This window comes from Passer domesticus, chromosome 36, assembly GCF_036417665.1.
Source record: "Passer domesticus isolate bPasDom1 chromosome 36, bPasDom1.hap1, whole genome shotgun sequence".
Classification (NCBI taxonomy): domain Eukaryota; kingdom Metazoa; phylum Chordata; class Aves; order Passeriformes; family Passeridae; genus Passer; species Passer domesticus.
The window spans coordinates 689851-704148 of NC_087509.1; the positions used below are offsets into that span (position 1 = coordinate 689851).

Here is a 14298-nt window from a genome sequence, read left to right on the forward strand (position 1 = left end):
TTTGGGTGGAAATTCCCCAAATTTGGGTCTCGATGAGGGAGACCCCGAAACTCCGGGGGAGTGATTTGAGGGGGGGAGCCCCAAAATCCCCCAAAAATCCCCTAATAAACCGATTAAAACCCCTTGCTGACCCCCCCTCGTCCTCCCGCGTGTGATTTGGGGGTGAGGGGGAAGAACGGAGCCCCCCGGGGGACAGCGGGACCCCAAAAATCGAAAGAATTCGCCCCAAAATCGGCCTCGCAAAATGGCGGCGCCCTCAACAAAGATGGCGGCGCCCTCACTAGGGCGTGGCCAGCGCGCAAAATGGCGGCGGTTGCCGTGGAAACGGTGCCCGCACTCAAAATGGCGGCCTGCCCTTAAAGGGGCGTGGCCAGCGCGGGAAAATGGCGCGCGTTGCCGCGGCAACGGAAGGCGGGGGAAATGCCCGGCTTCAAAATGGCGGCGCTCGCCTCAGCGCCCTCACCGGGGTTCAAAACGCCGCGGGTCGGCTCCGGAGTAAAACGGCCGCGGAAACGGCACGGGGTGGGGGATTCCGCGGTGTTAAAGCCGCCGGTTGCCATGGAAATTGCGGGAATTCCGCGGTTTTTTTGCGGGAATTGTGCGCCGGTGTTTGTGAGGGAGGGGGGGGTTTTGCCAGCTCTCAAAATGGCGGCGGTTCCCATGGGAACGACGGGGTGCCAGTACACAAAATGGCGGCGGCGCCGATTGATATTAACGGGAGCGCCATAACTCAAAATGGCGGCGGTTACCATGGAAATAACAGGGTGCCAGTACTCAAAATGGCGCCGGTGTAATACGAAATAAAGGACGATGCCCAAACTCAAAATGGCGGCGCCCACCCCGGAAATACCGCCGGCTGCCCGCGCTCAAAATGGCGACGCTCCCCGTTGAAAAGAACGGGTTTGCCCACACTCAAAATGGCGGCGGCGGCCTCGCGGCTCTTGTGGCAGCTTCCGCTTTGTGCTCCGTGAGGCGGGAGCGGGAGCGGGAGGGCCGCGGCCGCTCTCTGTCGCGACAGGATCGCGAGCGGGGGCCATGTCGGACACCTGGAGCTCGATCCAGGCGCACAAGAAGCAGCTGGACTCGCTGCGGGAGCGGCTGCAGCGGCGGCGCAAGCAGGACCCGCTGGGCGCCGCCGGTGAGGGCCCGGGCCGTGAGGGGACGGCGGGAGTTAAAGGGTTAATGTGGGGGGGAAAGGGTAATTAAAGTGTTAATGAGGGGGGGAAAGGGTAATTAGGGGGTTAATGTTGGGGGGAAAGGGTAATTAGGGGGTTAATGTGGGGGGGAAAGGGTAATTAGGGGGTTAATGAGGGGGGAAGGGGTAATTAAAGGGTTAATGAGGGGGTAATTGGGTTAATGAGGGGGGAAGGGGGTAATTAAAGGGTTAATGTGGGGGGAGGTGGTAGTTAAAGTGTTAATGAGGGGGAAAGGGTAATTAGAGGGTTAATGAGGGGGGAAGGGGTAATTAGGGGGTTAAAGAGGGGGGAAGGGGTAATTAGGGGGTTAAAGAGGGGCTAATTGGGTTAATGAGGGGGGAGAAGGGGTAATTAAAGGGTTAATGTAGGGGGGAAGGGGTAATTAAGGTGTTAATGAGGGGGAGTGGGTAATTAAAGGGTTAATGAGGGGGGAGGTGGTAGTTAAAGGGTTAATGAAGGGGGAAGGGGTAATTAGGGGGTTAATGTGGGGGTAATTAAGGGGTTAATGTGGGGGGGAGGGGGTAATTAAAGGGTTAATGTGGGGGGAATTGGGTTAATGGGGGAGAAGGGGTGATTAAAGGGTTAATGAGGGGGGGAAGGGGTAATTAGGGGTTAATAGGGGTTAATTAATAGAGGTGAATTAATCATAGCGATTGATTAGTAATAGGGATTGTAATAGGGATTAATTAATGATAGGGATTAATAAATAATAGCGGTTAATTAACAATAGGGATTAATATTGTGGGTTAATTAGTAACGGGGTTAATTAATAGGGATTAATTAATAACAGTGGTTAATTAACAGTATAGTTAATTAGTAATAGGAACTAATTAATAATAGGGGTCAATTAGTAATAGGTACTAATTAATAATAGGGGTTAGTTAGTAACAGGAATTAATTAATAATATGAGTTAATTAATTATACAGATTTGAATAGGGATTAATTAATAGTAGGGGCTAATTGATGATAGAGGTAAATTAATAATAGGGACTAATTAGTAATAGGGGTTTAATAGGGATTTAATGAAGAGTGGGGCTCTAATTAAGGATAATTAACTCACAATGGGGGGTAATTAATAATGGGAGTTAATTAAGAACTGGGGGATAATTAAGAATAAGGGCTAATTAAGACACAACTAATTAATAATTAGTTAGGAATGCAGATCAATTAGGACCTAGTTATTAATTAGCCCCTCCCCCCACAGACCCCCGCCATGACCTCGCCCTGACCACGCCCCCCCGCACCTCCAGCCCCGCCCCCCCGGGCCCTGCCCAGCCCGGCCCCGCCCAGGGGGGCGTGTCCTCGCTGTGCCCCGCCCCCGGCCCCGCCCCGTCCCCGCCCGGGGGCGCCGAGGGGGTCCCGGGGGAGCCCCCGGAGCCGGACCCGGCGCTGGAGCGGCGGCTGCTGCTGCACCTGTCCGACCTGGCCACGCCCCTGCCCGCCGACGCCGCCGCCATCCGCGAGAGCATCGCCGCGGTGAGGGGGGGACACACCTGGGGAGACACCTGGGGGGACACCTGGGGGGTGGGGACACACGTGGGACACACCTGGGGAGACACCTGGGGGGACACCTGGGGGGTGGGGATACACCTGGGTAATGGGGGACACACCTGGGGGGACAGGACACACCTGGGGGGACACCTGGGGGGTGGGGACACACCTGGGGACACACCTGGGCACACCTGGGTAATGGGGGACACACCTGGGGGGACAGGACACACCTGGGGGGACACCTGGGGGGACAGGACACACCTGGGATTGGGGGACACACCTGGGGACACACCTGGGCACATCTGGGTAATGGGGGACACACCTGGGCACACCTGGGCACACCTGGGATTGGGGGGATACACCTGGGGACACACCTGGGCACACCTGGGCACACCTGGGATTGGGGGGATACACCTGGGGACACACCTGGGCACACCTGGGTAATGGGGGACACACCTGGGGGGACACCTGGGGGGTGGGGACACACCTGGGGACACACCTGGGTAATGGGGGATACACCTGGGGACACACCTGGGGGGACACCTGGAGGGTGGGGACACACCTGGATAAGGGGGGACACACCTGGGGACACACCTGGGGACACACCTGGGGACACACCTGGGGGGACAGGACACACCTGGATAAGGGGGGACACACCTGGGCACACCTGGGGACACACCTGGGGGGACAGGACACACCTGGATAAGGGGGGACACACCTGGGCACACCTGGGCACACCTGGGTAATGGGGGACACACCTGGGTAATGGGGGACACACCTGGGCACACCTGGGCACACCTGGGTAATGGGGGATACACCTGGGGACACACCTGGGGGGACACCTGGAGGGTGGGGACACACCTGGATAAGGGGGGACACACCTGGGGACACACCTGGGGACACACCTGGGGACACACCTGGGGGGACAGGACACACCTGGATAAGGGGGGACACACCGGAGGACACACCTGGGATGGGTGGGACACACCTGGGGACACACCTGGGGACGGGTGGGACACACCTGGGCATGGGGGAACACACCTGGGGATGTCTAGATGCCCCCATGTGTCCCCAGGTACCACCCAGGTGTATCCAGGTGTACCCATGTGTCCCCAGGTGCCCCCCAGGTGTAGCCAGGTGTCCCCCAGGTGCCCCCCAGGTGTCCCCAGGTGTATCCAGGTGTCCCCCAGGTGTCCCCAGGTGTTCCCAGGTGCCCCCCAGGTGTTCCTAGGTGTCCCCCAGGTGCCCCCAGGTGCCCCTCAGGTGTATCCAGGTGTCCCCAGGTGTATCCAGGTGTCCCCCAGGTACCCCCCAGGTGTATCCAAGTGTCCCCAGGTCCCCCCCCAGGGGTATCCAGCTGCCCTCAGGTGTCCCCAGGTGCCCCCAGGTGTCCCCCAGGTACCCCCCAGGTGCGCCCCAGGCTCACCCGTGCCCCCTCCCCTGCGGCAGGGCGACGCCCAGGTGACGCTGCGGGCGGTGGAGAGCCTCCTGCACAAGTTCGCGGCGCAGGAGCTGATCGAGGTGCGCCGGGGGCTGCTCCACGACGGCCCCGCCCTCGTCACCTCCGCCGACCACTCCAAGCTGGCCGCCATGGCCGCCGGCGCGGCCGCCGCGGCGGCGGGGCGGCGCCGGGGGGCGGAGCCCGGGGGCGGGGCAGGGGGCGGGGCCGGGGAGGGGAAGGAGGCCAAGAGGTGTCGGCGGGCGGCGGCGTCGGACGTGGACCTGGAGATCGAGAGCTTGCTGAGCCAGCAGTCCACCAAGGAGCAGCAGAGTAAGAAGGTGAGGGCGGGGCTTGGGGGTGGGCGGGGCTCGGGAGGGGGCGGGGATTCAAAATGGCGGGGTTTCAAAATGGTGGTGTTCCAAAATGGCGGGGTTTCAAAATGGCGGGGTTTCAAAATGGTGGCGTTCCAAAATGGTGGGGTTTCAAAATGGTGGCGTTCCAAAATGGTGGGGTTTCAAAATGGTAGCGTTTAAAAATGGCGGTGTTTCAAGATGGCAGTGTTTCAAAATGGTGGCATTTCAAGATGGTAGGGTTTCAAAATGGTGGGTTTTCAAAATGGTGGCGTTTGAAAATGGCAGCATTTCAAGATGGCAGGGTTTCAAAATGGCGGGGTTTCAAAATAGCACTTTAATATGTTAGCATTTCAGGATAATGGGGTTTCAAGATGGTGGAGTTTCAAAATGGTGGTGTTCCAAAATGGTGGAGACTCGAAATAGCGGGGTTTCAAAATGGTGGCATTTCAAGATGGCGGCATTTCAAAATGGTGGGTTTTCAAGATGGCGGGGTTTCAAAATGGCGGCGTTTCAAGACGGTGGGGTTTCAAGATGGCGGTGTTTCAAAGTGGCTGGGTTTCAAAATGGCAGGGTTTGAAAATGGCAGTGTTTCAAAGTGGCAGGGCTTCAAAATGGTGGCATTTCAAGATGGCGGCATTTCAAGATGGCAGGGTTTCAAAATGGCAGTGTTTCAAAATGGTGTTTAAAAACGGCGGCCTTTCAAGATGGGGGGATTTCAAAATGGCGGAGTTTCAAAATGGCGGTATTTCAAAATGGCGGCGTTTCAAAATGGCACTTTGATATATCAGCATTTCAGGGTAACGGGATTTCAAGATGGTGGGGTTTCAAAATGCTGGTGATTCAAAATGGTGGCATTTCACGATGGCGGGATTTCAAAATGGCGGGGTTTCAAAATGGCGGGTTTTCAAGATGGCGGGTTTTCAAGATGGCGGAGTTTCAAAATGGCCGGGTTTCAAAATGCAGGGTTTCAAGATAGTGAGGTTTCAAAATGGCGGGGCTTCAAAATGGCGGGGTTTCAAAATGGTGGCATTTCAAGATGGCGGCATTTCAAGATGGCAGATTTTCAAAATGGCGGGTTTTCAAAATGGCGGGGTTTCAAGATGGCGGGTTTTCAAGATGGAGGCGTTTCAAAATGGCCGGATTTCAAAATGGCGGCATTTCAAAATGGCGGCGTTACAAAATGTGGATGGAGCCCAGAGGTTGTGGGTGGGATTTTAAGTGTGGTGGGTGGAGCCTAGTGTCAATGGGTGTGGCTTAACAATGGTGGGTGGAGTCTAGAAGTGGTGGGTGGGATTTTACCTGCGGTGGGTGGAGCCTCACAACATTTGGTGTGGTTTAATGAGGTGGGTGGAGTCTAGAGATTGTGGGTGGAGCCTAGAGCTTGTGGGCGGGATTTTATGTGTGGTGGGTGGAGCCTCACAGTGCTGGGTGTGGTTTAATGAGGTAGGTGGAGTCTGGAGATGGTGGGTGGAGTCTAGAGCTTGTGGGTGGGATTTTACCTGCGGTGGGCGGAGCCTAACTGTGCTGGGCGTGGTTTAATGAGGTGGGTGGAGTCTAGAGATGGTGGGTGGAGTCTGGAGATGGTGGGTGGAGTCTAGAGATGGTGGGTGGGATTTTAAGTGCAGTGGGCGGAGTCTAGAGCTTGTGGGTGGGATTTTACCTGTGGTGGGTGGTGCCTCATGATGCTGGGCGTGGTTTAATGAGGTGGGTGGAGTCTAGAGATGGTGGGCGGAGCCTAGAGCTTGTGGGTGGGATTTTAAGTGTGGTGGGTGGGGCCTCGCTATGCTGGGCGTGGTTTAACAATGTGGGTGGAGTCTAGAAGTGGTGGGTGGAGTCTAGAGCTTGTGGGTGGGATTTTTCTTGCAGTGGGCGGAGCCTCATGGCACTGGGCGTGGTTTAATGAGGTGGGTGGAGTTTAGAGATGGTGGGTGGGGTTTAAGGGAGGTAGGTGGAGTCTGGAGCATGTGGGTGGAGTCTAGAGCTTGTGGGTGGGGTTTTACCTGCGGTGGGTGGAGCCTAACTGCACTGGGTGTGGTTTAATGAGGTGGGTGGAGTCTAGAGATGGTGGGCGGAGTCTAGAGCTTGTGGGTGGGATTTTACCTGCAGTGGGCGGAGTCTAGAGCTTGCAGGTGGGGTTTTAAGTGTGGTGGGCGGAGCTTGGCAGCACTGGGCGTAGTTTTATGAGGTAGGTGGAGTCTAGAGATGGTGGGTGGGGTTTTAAGTGTGGTGGGTGGAGCCTAGAGCTTGTGGGTGGGATTTTAAGTGTGGTGGGTGGAGCCTCACAGTGCTGGGTGTGGTTTAGTGAGGTGGGTGGAGTCTAGAAATGGTGGGCGGAGTCTGGAGCATGTGGGTGGAGTCTAGAGCTTGTGGGTGGGGTTTTACCTGCGGCAGGCGGAACCTAACTGCGCTGGGCGTGGTTTAATGAGGTGGGTGGAGTCTAGAAGTGGTGGGTGGAGTCTAGAGATGGTGGGTGGAGTCTGGAGATGGTGGGTGGAGTCTAGAGATGGTGGGTGGGATTTTAAGTGCAGTGGGCGGAGTCTAGAGCTTGCGGGCAGGATTTTAAGTGTGGTGGGCGGAGCCTTGTGATGCTGGGCGTGGTTTAATGAGGTAGGTGGAGTCTAGAGATGGTGGGCGGAGTCTAGAGCTTGCGGGCGGGATTTTAAGTGCGGTGGGTGGAGCCTCACAATACTGGGCGTGGTTTAATGAGGTGGGTGGAGTCTAGAAGTGGTGGGTGGAGTCTAGAGCTTGTGGGTGGGGGTTTACCTGTGGTGGGCGGAGCCTAACTGCGCTGGGCATGGTTTAATCAGGTGGGTGGAGTCTAGAGATGGTGGGCGGAGTCTAGAGATGGTGGGTGGAGTCTAGAGCTTGTGGGTGTGATTTTACATGCAGTGGGCGGAGTCTAGAGCTTGTGTGTGGGGTTTTAAGTGTGGTGGGCGGAGCTTCACAGCCCTGGGCGTGGTTTAATGAGGTGGGTGGAGTGTAGAGATGGTGGGTGGGGTTTAAGGGAAGTAGGTGGAGTCTAGAGCTTGTGGGCGGGGTTTTAAGTGTGGTGGGTGGAGTCTCACAGTGCTGGGTGTGGTTTAATGAGGTAGGTGGAGTCTAGAGATAGTGGGTGGAGTCTAGAGGTGGTGGGTGGGGTTTATGGGAGGTAGGTGGAGTCTAGGCATGGTGGGCAGAGTCTAGAGCTTGTGGGTGGGGTTTTACCTGTGGTGGGCGGAGCCTCATGGCACTGGGCGTGGCTTAATGAGGTGGGTGGAGTCTAGAAGTGCTGGGTGGAGTCTAGAGCTTATGGGTGGGGTTTTACATGTGGTGGGTGGAGTCTAGACATGGTGGGCGGAGCCTAGAGCTTGTGGGTGGGGTTTTACCTGCGGTGGGAGTGGTTTAACGGGGTGGGCGTGGTTTACCGGGGTGGGCGTGGCCCGTACCTGTGCCCAGGTGAGCCAGGAGATCCTGGAGCTGCTGAACACCACCACGGCCAAGGAGCAGTCCATCGTGGGCGGGGCCTAGAGCTTGTGGGTGTGGTTTAACAGGGTGGGTGTGGTTTACCGGGGTGGGCGTGGCCCGTACCTGTGCCCAGGTGAGCCAGGAGATCCTGGAGCTGCTGAACACCACCACGGCCAAGGAGCAGTCCATCGTGGAGAAGTTCCGCTCGCGCGGCCGCGCCCAGGTGCAGGAGTTCTGCGACCACGGCACCAAGGAGGAGTGCGTCAAGGCCTCGGGCGCCGAGCGGCCCTGCCGCAGGCTCCACTTCCGGTCAGTGCGGGGGAATTACTCACGTTTTGGGGGTTTTATTTGGGTTTTAAAAAAATCATTATTATTAGTGTTTTTATTCATTTTTTTTAAACTTTTATTTGTGAAATTTAAAATTTTTTTAAATCTTAATTTTTGTTTTATATCTATTTATTATGTTATGTATAATATATAGTGTAATATCTTGTAATGTGTTATAATATAATATATCATAATACAGTATAACTTAATATAATATATATGATATGATGTTGTATTATATTCTACTATATTGTATTTTATTATATTACATTATATCATATTGTATTATATTATATTATATTATATTATATTACATTGCATTACGTTACATTTATTTACATTATATTATATTATATTATATTATGTTATGTCATGTTATGTTATATTATGTTATGTTATATAATTATAATCGGCATAATATAATGTAACATAATTGATAGAATATGATGAATGCAATAATGATACATAAGTTGTTACACATAATATATAATACAATATAATGTTGTGTATAATATGATATGGTGTAATATATTGCAATGTAATATAGTATCATATATCATAATATAATATAGTGTAATATAATATATATTATGATGCTGCTTATTATACTATATTACATCATATTATATTATACTATATTACATTATATTATATTATACTGTATTACATTATATTATATTAAATTAATTACATTATATTATATTATACTATATTACATTATATTATATTATACTATATTACATTATACTATACTATATTACATTATATTATGTTATATTTTATTATAGTATATTTCACTATATCATAATTATGTTATATTATATCATATTACATTACATTATATCATATCATATCATATTATATTTTATTATAGCATACTAATATTATATTATATCATACTAATATTTCATTATATTATATTATATTATACTGTATTATATTATACTGTATTATATTATATTATATTATATTATATTATATTATATTATATTATACTATATTATATTATATTACATTATATTATGTTATATTTTGTTATAGTATATTTCAGTATATCATGTTATATCATATTATATCATATCATATCATATTATATTATATATTATATTATATTTATTATGTTATATCATATTACATTATATCTTATTATTTTATTGTATCATACTAATATTATATCATATCATACTTATATTATACCATACTTATATTATATTATTATTATATTATATTATATTATATTATATTATATTATATTATATTATATTATATTATATTATATTATATTATATTATATTATATCATACTAATATTATACAATATTATGTTACATTATATTACATTATATTATAAATATGTTGTATTATATTATATTATATTATATTATATTATATTACATTTTATTATATTATATTGTATTATGTTATGTTATATTAAATTATATTATAATTACATTAGATTGTATATTATGTTATATTATATCATACCATATCATATCACATTACATTTTAATTTTTCTCCCCGCTGCAGCCGCATCATCAACAAGCACACGGACGAGTCTCTGGGCGACTGCTCCTTCCTCAACACGTGCTTCCACATGGACACGTGCAAGTACGTGCACTACGAGATCGACGCCTGCGCGGCCACGCCCCCGCGCGGCAGCCCCGCCCCGCCGCGGCCCCGCCCCCGCTCCCCGCCCCCGGCCCCGCCCGCGCGCCGCCCCGACGCTGGCGCCGACCGCCTCTTCCCCCCGCAGGTACCTGGCAATTATTTTAATTGTTTTTAATTTTTTTAATGATTTTAATTGGTTTTTGGGGGTGTTGGCTCTCCTCGCCACAGGTGAATTGGGAATTGTTTTAATTAATTTAATTATTTTAATGATTTTTTGGGGTGTTTGTGTTTCTCTTTGGTGGGCGCCGATCGCGTCTTCCTGCCACAGGTACATTAGGAATTGTTTTAATTATTTTTAATTATTTGAATTATTTAAATTAATTTTTGGGGGTGTTGGGCGCCGATCGCCTCAGGTAAATTGGGAATTATTTTAATTATTTTAATTATTTTAATGATTTTAATTGGATTTTTGGGGGTGTTGGTGGGCGCCAATCGCCTCAGGTAAGTTGGGAATTATTTTAATTGTTTTAATGATTTTAATTATTTTAATGATTTTAATTGGATTTTTGGGGGTGTTGGTGGGCGCCGATCGCCTCAGGTAAATTGGGAATTATTTTAATTATTTTATTGGGAATTATTTTAATTGTTTTAATTGGTTTTTGGGAGTGTTGGTGGGCGCCGACCACCTCTTCCCCCCGCAGGTACATGGCAATTAATTATTTTAGTTTTTCGCCGTTTTTTGCCGTTTTTTCCCATTTTCCCACTTTTTCTCCCCGTTTTCACAGTGGATCTGCTGCGACATCCTTTACATGTGTGTGTCCATTGTAGACAAGTTTCTGAGGAGTTTCTGACTCGATTCTGACCCCGTTTTTTGCCATTTTTTGCCGTTTTTCACCGTTTTTCACCGTTTTTGCCGTTTTTTCCTGTTTTCCCACTTTTTCTCCCCGTTTTCGCAGTGGATCTGCTGCGACATCCGCTACCTGGACGTGTCCATCCTGGGCAAGTTCCTGAGGCATTTCTGACTTGATTCTGACACCGTTTCTGACCCAATTTCTCCCGTTTTCCACCGTTTTTTGTCGATTTTCGCTATTTTTTTTCTAATTTACCCATTTTTGGCCGTTTTCTCCCCGTTTTCGCAGTGGATCTGCTGCGACATCCGCTACCTGGACGTGTCCATCCTGGGCAAGTTCCTGAGACATTTCTGACTTGATTCTGACTCCATTTTGTGCCATTTTTTTGCCGTTTTTTGTCGATTTTCGCTTTTTTTTTGCTATTTTACCCATTTTTGGCTGTTTTCTCCCCATTTTTTCAGTGGATCTGCTCCCACATCTGCTACCTGGACATGTCCATCCTGGACAAGCTCCTGAGGCATTTCTGACCCAATTTCTGACCCATTTTCCACCCGTTTTTTGCCGTTTTTCGCCGTTTTTCGATGTTTTTAGCCGTTTTTTCCCATTTTCTCACTTTTTCTCCCCGTTTTCGCAGTGGATCTGCTGCGACATCCACTACCTGGACGTGTCCATCCTGGGCAAGTTCCTGAGGCATTTCTGACCCAATTTCTGACCCATTTAGTACCCGTTTTTCACCGTTTTTTTGCCGTTTTTCGCAGTTTTTCACCGTTTTTCGCCGTTTTTTCCCGTTTTCCCACTTTTTCTCCCCGTTTTCGCAGTGGATCTGCTGCGACATCTGCTGCCTGGATGTGTCCATCCTGGACAAGTTCCTGAGACATTTCTGACTTGATTCTGACTCCATTTTGTGCCATTTTTTTGCCGTTTTTTGCAGTTTTTTGCCGTTTTTCGATGTTTTTCGCCGTTTTTTCCCATTTTCTCACTTTTTCTCCCCGTTTTTGCAGTGGATCTGCTGCGACATCCGCTACCTGGAAGCGTCCATCCTTGCTAAGTTTCTGAGACATTTCTGACTTGATTCTGACTCCATTTTGTGCCATTTTTTCGCCGTTTTTTGTCGATTTTCGCTATTTTTTTGCTATTTTTCCCATTTTCCCACTTTTTCTCCCCGTTTTCGCAGTGGATCTGCTGCGACATCCGCTACCTGGACGTGTCCATCCTGGGCAAGTTCCTGAGGCATTTCTGACTCAATTCTGACCCCGTTTTTTGCAATTTTTTTGCCGCTTTTCACCGTTTTTCACCGTTTTTCGATGTTTTTTGCCGTTTTTTCCCATTTTTTCACTTTTTCTCCCCGTTTTCGCAGTGGATCTGCTGCGACATCCGCTACCTGGACGTGTCCATCCTGGACAAGTTCCTGAGGCATTTCTGACCCAATTTCTGACCCATTTTCCACCCGTTTTTCACCGTTTTTTGCCGTTTTTCGCCGTTTTTCACCGTTTTTGCCGTTTTTTCCTGTTTTCCCACTTTTTCTCCCCGTTTTCGCAGTGGATCTGTTGCGACATCCACTACCTGGACGTGTCCATCCTTGCTAAGTTTCTGAGACATTTCTGACTTGATTTTAACTCCATTTTCTGCCATTTTTTTGCCGTTTTTCGCCGTTTTTCACCGTTTTTCGCCGTTTTTTGCCATTTTTTCCCATTTTTCCCCTTTTTCTCCCCGTTTTCTCAGTCGATCTGCTGCGACATCCGCTACCTGGACGTGTCCATCCTGGACAAGTTCCTGAGGCATTTCTGACCCAATTTCTGACCCATTTTCCACCCGTTTTTTGCTGTTTTTCGCTGTTTTTCGATGTTTTTAGCCGTTTTTTCCCATTTTCCCACTTTTTCTCCCCGTTTTCGCAGTGGATCTGCTGCGACATCCGCTACTTGGATGTGTCCATCCTGGACAAGTTCCTGAGACATTTCTGACTTGATTTTGACTCCATTTTCTGACATTTTTTTGCCGTTTTTTGTCGATTTTCGCTGTTTTTTTGCTATTTTACCCATTTTTGGCTGTTTTCTCCCCATTTTTTCAGTGGATCTGCTCCCACATCCGCTACCTGGATATGTCCATCCTGGACAAGTTCCTGAGGCATTTCTGACCCAATTTCTGACCCATTTTCCACCCGTTTTTTGCCGTTTTTCGATGTTTTTAGCCGTTTTTTCCCATTTTCCCACTTTTTCTCCCCGTTTTTGCAGTGGATCTGCTGCGACATCCGCTACCTGGACGTGTCCATCCTGGACAAGTTCCTGAGACATTTCTGACCCAATTCTGACCCCATTTTTTGCCATTTTTCATCGTTTTTCGTTGTTTTTTTGCCGTTTTTTGCCGTTTTTTCCCATTTTCTCACTTTTTTTCCCCGTTTTCGCAGTGGATCTGCTGCGACATCCGCTACCTGGATGTGTCCATCCTGGGCAAGTTCCTGAAGCATCTCTGACCCAATTTCTGACCCATTTTCCACCCGTTTTTCGCCGTTTTTTGTCGATTTTCGCTATTTTTTTGCTATTTTTCCCATTTTCCCACTTTTTCTCCCCGTTTTCGCAGTGGATCTGCTGCGACATCCGCTACCTGGATGTGTCCATCCTGGGCAAGTTTCTGAGGTGTTTCTGACTCATTTCTGACTCCGTTTTCTGCCTTTTTTGTGCCGTTTTTTCACCAGTTTTTGTCGATTTTCGCTATTTTTTTTCTAATTTACCCATTTTTGGCCATTTTTTCCCCATTTTCACAGTGGATCTGCTGCGACATCCGCTACCTGGACGTGTCCATCCTGGACAAGTTCCTGAGGCATTTCTGACCCAATTTCTGACCCATTTTCCACCCGTTTTTTGCCGTTTTTCGCCGCTTTTCGATGTTTTTCGCCGTTTTTTCCCATTTTCCCACTTTTTCTCCCCGTTTTCGCAGTGGATCTGCTGCGACATCCGCTACCTGGACGTGTCCATCCTGGACAAGTTCCTGAGACATTTCTGACCCCATTTCTGACCCATTTAGTACCCGTTTTTCACCGTTTTTTGTCAATTTTCGCTATTTTTTTTCTAATTTACCCATTTTTGGCCGTTTTTTCCCCATTTTTTCAGTGGATCTGCTGCGACATCCGCTACCTGGCCGTGTCCATCCTGGGCAAGTTCCTGAGACATTTCTGACTTGATTCTGACTCCATTTTGTGCCATTTTTTTGCCGTTTTTCACCGTTTTTCACCTTTTTTCACCGTTTTTTCCCATTTTCCCACTTTTTCTCCCCGTTTTCGCAGTGGATCTGCTGCGACATCCGCTACCTGGACGTGTCCATCCTGGACAAGTTCCTGAGGCATTTCTGACCCAATTTCTGACCCATTTTGCACCCGTTTTTTGCCGTTTTTTGCCGTTTTTCACTGTTTTTTCCCATTTTTTCACTTTTTGTCCCCGTTTTCGCAGTGGATCTGCTGCGACATCCGCTACCTGGACGTGTCCATCCTGGGCAAGTTCCTGAGACATTTCTGACTTGATTCTGACTCCGTTTTGCACCCTTTTTTCACCGTTTTTTGCCGTTTTTTGCCGTTTTTCGCCGTTTTTTCGCC

At 48.6% G+C, this 14298-nt stretch overlaps 1 protein-coding gene across 1 annotated transcript in view; it reads left to right on the plus strand.

The window, feature by feature from the left end:
* The first annotated feature begins 969 nt into the window (after nucleotides 1-969).
* METTL3 (methyltransferase 3, N6-adenosine-methyltransferase complex catalytic subunit) overlaps nucleotides 970-14298 on the plus strand; it is a 34479-nt gene continuing 21150 nt past the window's right edge. Inside the window, exons 1-5 of the mRNA XM_064402224.1 lie at nucleotides 970-1138; nucleotides 2402-2673; nucleotides 4138-4467; nucleotides 8060-8235; nucleotides 9781-10006. Coding sequence (XP_064258294.1) covers nucleotides 1036-1138; nucleotides 2402-2673; nucleotides 4138-4467; nucleotides 8060-8235; nucleotides 9781-10006 — 1107 coding nt within the window. The 5' untranslated portion in view covers nucleotides 970-1035. The remainder of the gene's footprint in view (nucleotides 1139-2401; nucleotides 2674-4137; nucleotides 4468-8059; nucleotides 8236-9780; nucleotides 10007-14298) is intronic.